The sequence below is a fragment of the Ahaetulla prasina genome, chromosome 2 (genome assembly GCF_028640845.1).
Source record: "Ahaetulla prasina isolate Xishuangbanna chromosome 2, ASM2864084v1, whole genome shotgun sequence".
NCBI lineage: Eukaryota > Metazoa > Chordata > Lepidosauria > Squamata > Colubridae > Ahaetulla > Ahaetulla prasina.
The window spans coordinates 46003996-46016668 of record NC_080540.1 but is presented as its reverse complement, the minus strand read 5'-3'; the positions used below and the strand labels follow the sequence as shown (position 1 = coordinate 46016668).

Here is a 12673-nt window from a genome sequence, read left to right as displayed (position 1 = left end):
CAGCTTCGGAACGACTGGACCTCCAGGTGCTCTCTAGGTGTGTTCTCCGGCGTTTCATCTCCCTCAGCCCCTCAGAGAACCAAGGGGCCGGACGAGATCTGCGCCGGGTCAGAGGCCGCAAAGGCGCGACATGGTCCAGGCCCCCAGCCGCGGCCTGTTCCCAGGCCGCGACTAGTTCCTCAGCCGTGCCGTGGGCCAGATCCTCAGGGAATGGCCCAAGCTCCGTCAGGAACCTCTCAGGGTCCATCAGGCGCCTGGGACGGAACCAACGTATAGGTTCCGTCTCCCTGCGGTGGTGAGTGGCGGTCCGGAAGTCTAGGCGAAGGAGAAAATGATCAGACCATGACATAGGTTCTGTTACTAAATCACCTAACTCCAGATCATTTAGCCACTGTCCAGAGATATAAATCAAATCCAGCGTGCCTCCCCCCTTGTGTGTAGGGCCATCATTTACTCGAATCAGGTCCAAGGCCGTCATGGAAGCCTGGAACTCCCGAGCTGCAGTCGATAACAAGCCAGCTGATGGTAGGTTGAAATCCCCCATGACTATAAGTCTGGGGGTCTCAACCGCCACCGCGGCAAGTACCTCCAACAGCTCGGGCAGGGCTGTGGTCATGCAGCAAGGAGCCAGGTACGCGATCAACAAGCCCAACTGATTCCTATGGCCCCACCTCACATAGAGGGATTCACAGCCGGCAATCTGAGGAACAGTGGCCTCCCTCGGCTCTAGATCTTCCTTAATGACAACCGCCACCCCCCCACCCCTACCTTGGACCCTCGGCTGATGAAATGCTCGGAAACCTGGAGGGCAAAGCTCAACAAGGGGAACCCCCCCCTCTGGGCCCAACCAGGTCTCCGTGATGCCCATAAGGTCCGCGGACTCCCCCTGAATAAGATTGCAGATCAGGGGAGCTTTATTAGCCACGGACCGGGCATTACATAACATCAACCGAAGATCCAAGCTCTGAGGATCATGGCCGCCTGAGGAACGGGTAGGAACTGAGGGGCCGGAGCATGTGATCGCCTTCAGACATCGAACACGTGCTCCCTTATAAAATTAATCAATTACAACTTGATTAACCCATTTTGCTTTCTTCTTCATCTCAGTTCAAAGTACACGAAAGTGCAGTTTCAGATCATTCTAATTAACTAGGGTCCACTACTTCTTTTAGTTGTAGCTTAATTGTGCCGTATACACATTTAAGGACTGAATCATACTGATTAATTCCTAACTGATATTATTATGGTACTTCAGACTCTGTCAGTTGTTTTTAATGGTCTTTTGTTTTAGATCATTCTCCTACAAAGTTAGAGAAGATAATTAGCATTTCTTATAGTAGACAAGCAATGAGTAAAATGTCAGATAAATTTTAACTATGTTCTTCTTGTTGTCATGGCTGCTCTTTTTAATTTTCTGAATTTCCCTCATATGTTTGATATTGTTCCCTGGTCTGGATCAACAAAAGTAAGCTGCTTTATGGATTGTATTTTTTGCATCCTGTTTATCCTATATATAGTTTATTTTGATATTTATATTGCCCACCTAGTAAGGTCCTCATGTTCATGTTGTTCATAGTACATGTTGACAATAAATAAGGGTATAGAAAACTTTGTTAACCTGTGTCCGGTGCTGTTCTGCACCAGTCCATTTCTTCTGTAAATCCAAGATTTTTTATTTGTCTGTTTTTTTGGATTTCAGGCACTAATGGATAATCCTGTGTCCTTTCTTAAACTTGCATTAGGCCCTAGGATTTACCAGATGTAGTTCCCTAGATGACTGAACCATCATATACCCACTCTGTTGGATTTGGTGGGACAGAATGAAATTGGGAAGAGAAGGTCCCTCCTCTAATCCTCTAATACATGTCATATAGGTTTTGTAGTCTACATTTTAGGATCTTAATAGGGAATATTTTTCATCGATCTATAATATTTAATAGTACATTTAATATACATTTTTTCATTCTTTACTGTGGCAAATAAAATATTTTTCTATTCATGTTTTAACAGATTAAGGATTTTGTGTGGACAAATACGTGCACATTTGAGGCTGGACAATAGCTAACCTCAAAGTCAGAGATGTTATTCCCATGGAAACAGATGTTTCTGCTTTTCTCTGTTGGCTGCTTTGGAGGTAAGGATATATGCTAATCATGTTTTTCCAATGAAATTATTAGAATAATAAAACTAAGCTCTATAGCCTAATAAAATGTGTATTGTAACAATAAATATTAATGTGTTATTAAACTAGGTTAAATCATTTACCGTATATACTCGAATATAAGCCGATCCGAGTATAAGCCGAGGTCCCCAATTTTACCCCAAAAACTGGGGTAAACTGGGGACTCGAGTATAAGCCGAGGGTGGGAAATGAGGCACCTACCGGTTGGGGAACCCCCCCCTCCCTCAGCTGAGAAGGCTGGCGGCCCCCCCGCCCCGCCCTCTCACTGCACCGGCAGGGCTTCCCCGCGCCGTCCGGTAAAATGTGAAAAAAAGAAAAAAAAAAACTCGAGTATAAGCCGTATATACTCGAGTATAAGCCGAGGGGCTTAAAAAAAAAAACTCGAGTATAAGCCGTATAGACCCGAGTATAAGCCGAGGGGACGTTTTTCAGCACAAAAAACGTGCTGAAAAACTCGGCTTATACTCGAGTATATACGGTAGATTTCAGAAGAATGGGAGCAGATGTGTATGGTTCAGAGACTCTTTAAAGGTCTTGTACCATTGGATGAATGGTGGAAATATGTCATCAGGATATGATTGTAAGAGAGGATGTTGGAATATAAACAGTAACTGACATATATTCCCTTCAATCAGAGTAATCCTTGCAATAAGGCTACCATTGGTCACTTAATGGACAAATAACATTTTAAGCAATATTTATTTATTTATTTATTTATTTATTTATTTATTTATTTATTTATTTATTTATTTATTTATTTATTTCTTTATCAATCAAATTTGGAGATCACCCATCTCAGTTCAAATGGAGACAAATCCTTAATACTCATATTTAAATTTAATTTAATTAACTGTATCAATTTATTGATATTATGAAAAAAAGCAGTTCTTTTGCCATAGCTTCCTATTTCCAGTTTTTTCTGCATTTTCTTTTCATAACTGCTTTAGACACACTTAGCCCCTTGAAAAATGTAGGTCTGAAATATGACCCACCAGTGTTCTTTCTACATCTAATCCTATTTTAGGAAAACATACTTCAAAAACCTCTTCACTGATTTTAGTGAAGTTTTGAAGTCCAGGAATCTGTACTTTCAATTTTTTTAATTGCACATACATTAAAAGTACTCAAGCCTTTAATCATCTGAAACTCTGAAAAGCTGAATAACTTTCAGATAGCTTGCCTTTTCACAATTACTAATATATATCTATTATTCATCTGATAGAAAATTGCTTTTAATATTGTACATAAGTAGTTTGGTACGAGAGGGCTATATCCTCATTGCTGGTTTTTATATTTTCATATATGGAAATTGAGACAACTGCTAGCAACTTACTACCAATCAAAATATGCACCTCATTCCACTTTTTCCCATCATTTTATTTAAACATGTTTTTAACTATAGTTCTATACTATTACTTACAATATTCAGGAAAGTTTATTGTAATTAAGTTTACTCTAACTTTATACTTCACCTCACAAAATGTTAAGATTTTAAAATGAACCAAGTGAAGGAATAATTTAAATAAATTCCCTATCAAAGCTGAGGAAAACCTTCCTCTTGAGACTAATTATCTTGTATATTTACCAGTAGGTTTTATTCATTCTAACCATCAGTTGCTCTTTCCTGTCATGTTTTTTATTCCAAAAAAGGACAAAGTTCTGATAGTAATTTTGAATATCTTGAAAGTCCTGAAGTTTTTGGAGATCAAACTATAAGAGCAAAACTGACTTTGAAAATCAGCTGACTGTTTAAAAGCTGGAAGACATGATTGTAATGCAGCTCTGATTTTTAAATAGATATTCTTGATGCACTGAGTACACACTAAAAAAGGGCAGAGTCCAGGTCCCTCCAAATAAACAAATCCATCTAACAGGATCTAGATCTGAAACAGATCTTCTCTGTCATGGTATCCCATCCGAGATCCATATGACTGCCACTCTGACAGTCTTTGAAAATGGAGCTCCTTCTCCAAGGCTTAGGGAGAAAGGCAAGAGTGATTTTTTAAATCCCTATTGTTGTTTTGCAGAGAAGTGGGGCAGTAGTGGGTTTCAATTTAGATTGCTACCAGTTCCCTCGTGCGTGCGTGTATATTCACTCACGTGATGCTTCTGCGCATAAGCAGAAGCTACCAAGCGGGGGTGGGTGGAGCTTCCTGCCACCACCACTACCGATTTGCCCGAACCAGGGCGAACCAGTAGCAACCCACCACTGAAGTGGGGGTTTCATTGATGATCTTTCTCTTTTACCTTATTGTTCTCATCTTTACAATGTAAGTCACTCAGAGTCATAAAGGTCGGGAGGCTTCTAAATTTAATAACATAAATAAAATGTCTGTCTGTCTTCACCCATAATAGATATAATTTCATAATTTGTTTTCTTGTAGCTCTTTTAAAAGTCAACAAACTGTGATTCTTATAAAACTACTCAAATGAAGAAAGAAACATGTTTATAGATAATAATAGAAAACTGATAATAGGCTTTAGGTCAAATCTTAGGTAATATCATAAAACAATAGTTTGTAATTCTGTAAAACAAAACCTGTTAAAATATATTCTGGCTGTTTTAAAAGAATAATTTGTTTGCAGCCTTCATGTCATTTAAGAGATTAAACATTATACTAGATTTTGCATCCGCTATCTTTTAGATGCTTTCTCTATCTAAAAAGGAATGGAAAGCCTAATACAAGTGAATGTTATGGAGTTAAACATCTGTACTGCAGGTATATTATTATATCATAGCCATTAGCAGAACATTGACTAAGAATGTTCCAAAACTGAAAGAAGCAAAGAGGCCCTATGTACTCACATAGGGACATATACTTAATTCAATACAGGATTAAAGCGATTCCCAATTTTCAATTCTGAATTCTGAATGGTTCAACTCCAACGTTGTCTTGGAATAATCAAAGATTGATACATCCATATGTACTCATGTAGGTGACACATATGTAGATTGAATGGAGGCTTACCTATTATTAGGATCACAGTGTTAAAACAGTTTAGCATGAAAACTAATTTGAAATATTTATATTTTGAAATAGTGGCAATAATGTAGAGGATATTTTGTGATATAGGGTACTGGTAGTATAGAACACAAACTTACTTGGTAGGACTTTGTCTTAGTAATACAGAAATCAAATTTTAAGAATTTCAGAAAAAGATTGTGTGAATTTATTAAATATTATAGGGTCTAAGAAAGTCTGGAATGACATGTATAAACCCACCTCATTGTATTGTCTACTTATGTAGCCTAGAACACTGGCCCCCAACATTTTGGGCACCAGTGAGTGGTTCTGTAGAGAGAGGCTTTTCCACAGACCAGAGAGACTGTGGTTTCACTTGCTGCCTGCATCCTGCAGATGGGGGCTTCACTTGTTTGTGCAGCCCAGTTTTGGGCATGATGCGACCCAGTGCAAGTCCATGGACTGGGGATTGGGGACCCTTGGCTTAGAAGATAAAAATAAACTTCTAAATAAGTCAGTTTCAATGAAAATATAACTTTTAAATGGAGATGTAGATCCATATCTTTGATCTTGTTTAATGTTGTGTACACATTGGGCTTGTCAACTGAAAGGTCAGTAGTAAGGTAACCACATGATGGCGTGAGTTCCCATTTTTTCCCAAGCTCCTATCAACCTAGCATTTGAATGCATGCAAATGCTAGTAGATAAATAGGTACCACTTTGGTGGGAAAGTAACATGTTCTATGTACCTTGGCATATAATCATGCCAGCCACATAGCCACAGAAGTGTCTTCGGACTGGCTTCCTTGGCTAGGAAATGGAGATGAGCCCCTCTCCTAAGGTCAGACCCAACTAGACAGGTGAAACCTTTACCTTTACCTTTTCCTTACATGCACATTACATCGTTACCATAGTTAAAATGTAGTAGAGTAAAATCATTGATAATAAATCCTCTTATTTTTTACATTTACTATCTTTTTATAATTGTTTAACACTGAAAAGTTTTGCAAATAAAATATATAGCTACTTTGTTTTATTTTCAGTTGTTTCAGACCTTTTTAAAACTTGAAATTAGAAATATTGCTAAATTGTTATCTTCAGTTCAAAAATTGTTATTAGCTTTCTCAAAAACTTTAAATATCTTGCACATCATAGTTTCTAGCAACTTGAATAAATTGTACTCTCTGATGCATAAAGATTCCAGAAATGGAACTAGGAAGTTAATAAATTAACCATTTTATATACCACATATTTAATAGATATTGTATCAGTGACTGAGATGTTCTTTCTGAGCATATTGTATAAAACAGTGGCTTTTCCACAGCTTTTCAAATTATTGGTTGGGTATCAGAGTAGCAGTCATGCTTCAGACTTAGACCTGAATTAAAACAAGACAAACAGATAAGACAATTGTGATTCAAACTGAAGAATAACTATAAGATTGAAAATTGAGTGCAAAACACAATAAGCTCTGAGAGACAGCGTTCTATATAGTTTGACTTTATGCTTTACTAGTGATTCAAAACAGCCACGTTAACTTTTTCATTACAATTACCTTTTGTATTTTATTGATCCATATCACTTGTTTTCTATTTCTTTAGTTATTAAAACCTATATGGTAAGTTAAAGAGACATGGTCCATGTCTCTTTAACCTGTAACCTGAAAGACATTCCAGAAGATTTCTCAAATGCTGCCAAACAAGCATAGGAATAAAACAGTTAGATCTTATGATTTACTGTACATAAAACACATTTGCAATATTCTTGCCATTCAAGTATGGAGGATCATTAATTATAATGAGAAATAATCAAACTTCCTACAAACTGTGCAATCTAAGCAGTTTTCTTAGGGTTGAAAGAAGGTTTGTCATTTAGGCACAGTAATATGTTTAGACTACAATTTTCCATTGGATATTAATCTTGTTTTTCATCATTAGGCACTCTTTTTTATGTAAATACAGGCAGTGTATGCATGCCCCTCTTGTAATAAATCATATTTTAGTTTATCAACAATGTGCAAATTATTTATAATTATAATATAAACTTCAACTTTTCTAAGTTAAAATCTACATGTTCAAGTCACTCTTCTGGTTTAATATGTGTGTATTCCTTTTAACTATTAAAACGTCAGCCACTTTCATTTTTGTCGCTATCATTCTTGTATTCTGTCAACTTTAAATCCATATCCACAACAGTCTGATTTTCATTTATATCCTATTCTATCTTTTCTTTTAAGCCCATTTTTATTGTATCAGGCAGTCTGGAGAAAAAGTTCTGTGTACATAGTTGTCAAAGATCCTTGAATTCTTCTGAGTTAAAATACTTTTCTCCATTCTGAAATATTTAATTCTTTCCGGTTTCCTTTAGTAACCAACCTTCAAAATCTCCTCTCATCGTGTTTTTCTCCCATCCAGAACATTTTGCCAGAAAATATTTCTTACACTTAAACTCAAAATCTTCATACATTTTTAATATGTTTTTAAACAAACCATAGGAAGTATTCTTATAAGTATTTCAAAATATTACTTCCAGTCCATCTATCCCTTAGTCCATTTAAAAGCTTTCCAAAATCAACATTCTAATCACTCTTTTGCTGCTTATTTTGCTGCAAAAAAGCTTTTCTTTAATTTTTAAACTTGCATAAAGATTATTTCACTGTGGGTTAAAGGAAAATTCCCCAGTGTAATGAAACTTGTCTTTCTAAAGGATCATAATATCCAAGAAGCAATTTACAAGCCATTTTCAGTAAAGGTGATTCAAAGGGGAAGTGAGCATACCCAGCATCTTTTTAAAGGCTCTGAAAAATTGCCTGGAGGAAGATGATTCTCTCAGGTCCCAGAACTCTAAAATCTATTGGAGACAGCTGCTTCATAGTCTCATTGCAGGGAGCATCTGTAGGGAGAACTCTGGCCAATCCCAAGTAATCCCCGACTTCACGGAGCTGATGCATTCATTGGCTTTACTTTCTGCTATGGTTGTTGTTGTTGTCGTTAAAAGCATTGTTTCAGTCCACCATTGTTTCCCTGCAAGTGCCTCAAACATGGTTATGATGAACACACTTAAACATGGTAGTTAAACATTTTGTAGATTACATTGCTTCTTTCATCCATTTGTATTTTGTCTTTGGTTCTGGATAATTCCTGGCGGGGTATGCCTGTGGGTTTGTGGGCTATTATTTATTTATTTTATTTATTTATTTTATTTATTTATTTATTTATTTTGTCACACACTATATATAAGCATAAGCATGAAATAATTATACAATATATAACCATATACATAGAATAGAATAGAATAGAATAGAATAGAATAGAATAGAATAGAATAGAATACAATAGAATAGAATTTTTTTATTGGCCAAGTGTGATTGGACACACAAGGAATTTGTCTTGGTGCATATGCTCTCAGTGTACATAAAAGAAAAGATACCTTCATCAAGGTACAACATTTACAACACAAATGATGGTCAATATATCAATATAAATCATAAGGATTACCAGCAACAAAGTTACAGTCGTACAGTCATAAGTGGAAAGAGATTGGCGATGGGAACTATGAGAAGATTAATAGTAGTGCAGATTTAGTAAATAGTTTGACAGTGTTGAGGGAATCATTTGTTTAGCAGAGTGATGGCCTTCGGGGAAAAACTGTCCTTGTGTCTTGTTGTTCTGATGTGCAGTGCTCTGTAGCGTCGTTTTGAGGGTAGAAGTTGAAACAGTTTATGTCCTGGATGTGAGGGATCTGTAAATATTTTCACGGCCCTCTTCTTGATTCGTGCAGTATACTGGTCCTCAATGGAAGGCAGGTTGGTAGCAATTATTTTTTCTGCAGTTCTAATTATCCTCTAAAGTCTGTGTCTTTCTTGTTGGGTTGGAGAACCGAACCAGACAGTTATAGAGGTGCAAATGACAGACTCAATAATTCCTCTGTAAAACTGAATCAGCAGCTCCTTGGGCAGTTTGAGCTTACTGAATTGGCGCAGATGATGTTTTTGATGATGTTTTTGATGTTAGCTGTCCATTTTAGAACTTGCGATATGATAGAACCTAGAAATTTAAAGGTTTCTACTGTTGATACTGTGTTGTCTAGTATTGTGAGAGGTGGAAGTATGGAAGGGTTTCTCCTAAAGTCTACCACCATTTCTACGGTTTTGAATGTGTTCAGTTCCAGATTGTTTTGTTCAAAAAAAAAGTTTTTATTAGTCAAAAAAGGTTTATACAAATACATATCAGGTATGGTAAATTTTCATTTTTCTTATCTAAAATAAGAATTTTACTCAAATTTTTTAACACATACAACAGCCATAAGGCAAGCAGGTGACACGAAGTAGCTAAGTTTGCAAATTTTAAATACGTAATAAAGAAGAGTCAAGAATAAACAGAATATCGTACAAAAGAGAATAAGGAAAACCAACACAATCCCAAATATCTTTATCACTTCCTAGTTTTGGATCTCAGAACTCTGGGTTCAGCCTGACCCAACTCCAGGGCCGCAACAGCGGCAGCCGCTTCAGCCCCATGATCTATAACCTCCCCTTCTTCAATTCCTGGGTCATCTGATTCCAGGAAGGCTTTGTGTTCCTCCACATAGGCCGTAGCCTCCGCAATTGTACTGATTTTTTCGTAATGCCCTCCCGGAAAATCATCAATCCTCTGGCATCAGCCATCTGAAGCCCACTCCTTCTGGTACAATTTGCTTGACAAAAATAATATTTCTTTCTTTTTCACGTACCTGTCTGGGAATCTGCCTCAGAATGGCTATCTCCTGCCCCTGTAAATCAGTGCCCCACTCCTATGTTTTCTAAGAATTTCATCTCGCCTCTTCTCACAAATTTGACATGAACCTCTCTGGGAACTGCATGCGTGCGTGCATATTGCTAATTAACTCTATAAACTCGATCCACATCCCAATTCATGAAATCAACACCTCTCCCAAGAAATTCTCCCAACAATTTAGTCACAACATCTCTCAAGTCTTCTTGGTCCACTTCTTCCAAATTTTGAAACCTAAGGAAATAAGACATTTTATCCATCTGTAGTCCAAGCACAGCATTGCCTGTCGTCTCCTCTCTTTTCTGCACTGCCCGCATCTCACCCTCCAAACCTTCCACTTTCTGCTTGTTTTCTGCTGAAACTTGTTGAGTATCCTTTAAATCCTTTTGGATAGTCACAATTTCTGCTCTTATTTCATCCAATTTCTTGTCCATATTAGATAACTTTTCCAAAATTCTCTCCATCTCTCCAGCAGTTGGTCTCAAATCCTCAGGCAGGCACAGTATCCTTGTAATTTCCTCCGGATCCACCAGGGGCACTCACAGGAGCAACGAGTCCAGAGTACAGTTAGTCAACCAGGAAGTCAAGGGAAGTGATGTCATCAAAATTCTCATAGTGAAGGCGGAAGCTGGACGCCACCACTGTTCCCCAGAAGGAGGGGGCCTCAAACCTTCCCTCCTAAATTTCTCCATCACCTCTTCTCTCCAGAGCTCCACAAAACCGTAATCTTCTTATTTTAAGTTCTCCTCTCTCCAGAATAACTCGTGCTCCTTCCAACCGCAGGGGAGAGAAAACCCCCGCACCGGAGCACTCCACTCACGCCACCGATATTCCTTCCTTCTCCTCCTCAATTCTTCTCCGTGCCCTGTTCACCACCAGGCTGCTGCAGTTATAATCCAATGCCCGGTGTCACGGGCACAGCGCCCAGGCGACGACCAAAATAATGGCCGCGGCCTGTGGCCTCCGAACCCCGCCGAGCCTAGGACGCGCCAGCATCGGTCCCCACAGTCCTGTATGTCGGCTGGGAGACCCCTGGCGAGCCGTCCGTGCGGCAGGTGTCCTTTTCGGAACACCTGGCCCCTAAGGGCCTCGGCGGCGGCCGGATTCGGGCGCTGGAGGCAGGAGAAGCCTTCCAGACGTCCGTTGCCGCTGGATACCGGAAGTCGTCTCCCCAGATTGTTTTGGTTGCACCACAAGGCTAGTCGTTCGACCTCTCATCTATATGCAGATTCGTCATTGTCTCGAATGAGACCAATCACTGTTGTGTCATCTGCGAACTTCAGTAGCTTAACAGATGGATCATTGGAGATGCAGTCATTGGTATACAGAGAGAAGAGAAGTGGGGAGATATATATGATATATATATATATATATATGAGTATGAGTATGAGTATGTAATAACTATATTAATTGGATATAACAAAAGGAAACAATAGGACAGGAACGGTAGGCACGATTGTGCTCTTATGCATGCCCTTAACAGACCTCTTAAGAATGGGGTGAGGTCAATGGTAGATAGCTTTGGTTGAAGGTTTGGGGATTTTGGGAAGAGACCACAGAGTCAGGTAGTGTATTCCAAGCATTAAGAACTCTGTTACTGAAGTCATATTTTCTGCAATCAAGATTGGAGCGGTTAACATTAAGCTTAAATCTATTGTCTGCTCGTGTATTGTTGCAATTGAAGCTGAAGTAGTCTTTGACAGGAAGGATATTGTAATTGATGATTCTATGAGTTAAACTCAGGTCATGTCGAAGGCGGCGTAGTTCTAAATTTTCTAAACCCAGGATTTCAAGTCTGGTGGCATAAGGTATTTTGTTGTATTTGGAGGAGTGGAGTACTCTTCTTGTAAAATATTTCTGGACACGTTCAATTGTATTGATGTCAGAAATGTGGTATGAGTTCCAAGCAGTCGAGCTGTATTCAAGAATTGGTCTAGCAAATGTTTTATATGCTCTGGTTAGTAGTGTAGTGTTTTTGGAGAAGAAGCTACGCAAGATTAGGTTTACAACTTTTAAGGCCTTTTAACTTTTAAGAAATATTCTTATTTCTAGGGGATGGAGAATTCTGGCAGTTTGAAAGAAACAGTGTAATCTACAAAATCAACCATAACAATTGCAACCAGTTCTGTGTGGATCCACAAACACCGGCTGCAGTCAAATGCCACAATCCCAAATCCTTAATCTCTATCCACACTGACACCAAACAGCACTAGTTGAATTGGAGCAACACAAAACTCATCAGCCACACTACCACCCACCACACTTGTGAATTCATTGAAGCCTGGTACTCCACAAACAATTCCATCAACAGATACATTGACCTAAAGCAGCCTATGAACCCCTCAGAATCCAAATCAACTACACAGCCAATCAGAGAAAGCCTCAACCAACCCATGTAAACCCCCCCCACCAGCAGTTCACCTCCCAGTGACCCTGACCTAATTCTCCTCATCACAGGACCCATTGCAAGACCTGCCACAAGACTCACTGATGACTTACAACTGATCCACCACAACACTTGACACACCCACACCTGAAGCGCTTTTAAACAGAAGAACACTGCCACTGACATCCCCTAATCTCTGCTGAAGATGTTACCTAGCCTGGTAACGAAATGTTCGAAAACCAACCCACAAGTTCAGAAAATAAACCTTCAACTCATCCTACACCCAAGCTACAAATACACTATTGCAGAATTTCTCTCTCTCCAGGAAGTTCTCTTAGAAAGAGTTACAGCACGAATCTGAAAGCTTAGA

At 38.8% G+C, this 12673-nt stretch overlaps 1 protein-coding gene across 1 annotated transcript in view; it reads left to right on the top strand.

Moving 5' to 3' along the window:
- LOC131192953 (contactin-3-like) overlaps positions 1-12673 on the top strand; it is a 226197-nt gene that overhangs the window by 53305 nt on the left and 160219 nt on the right. The window contains exon 2 of the mRNA XM_058172593.1: positions 2011-2134. Within this exon, the coding sequence (XP_058028576.1) occupies positions 2080-2134 (55 nt within the window). The 5' untranslated portion in view covers positions 2011-2079. The remainder of the gene's footprint in view (positions 1-2010; positions 2135-12673) is intronic.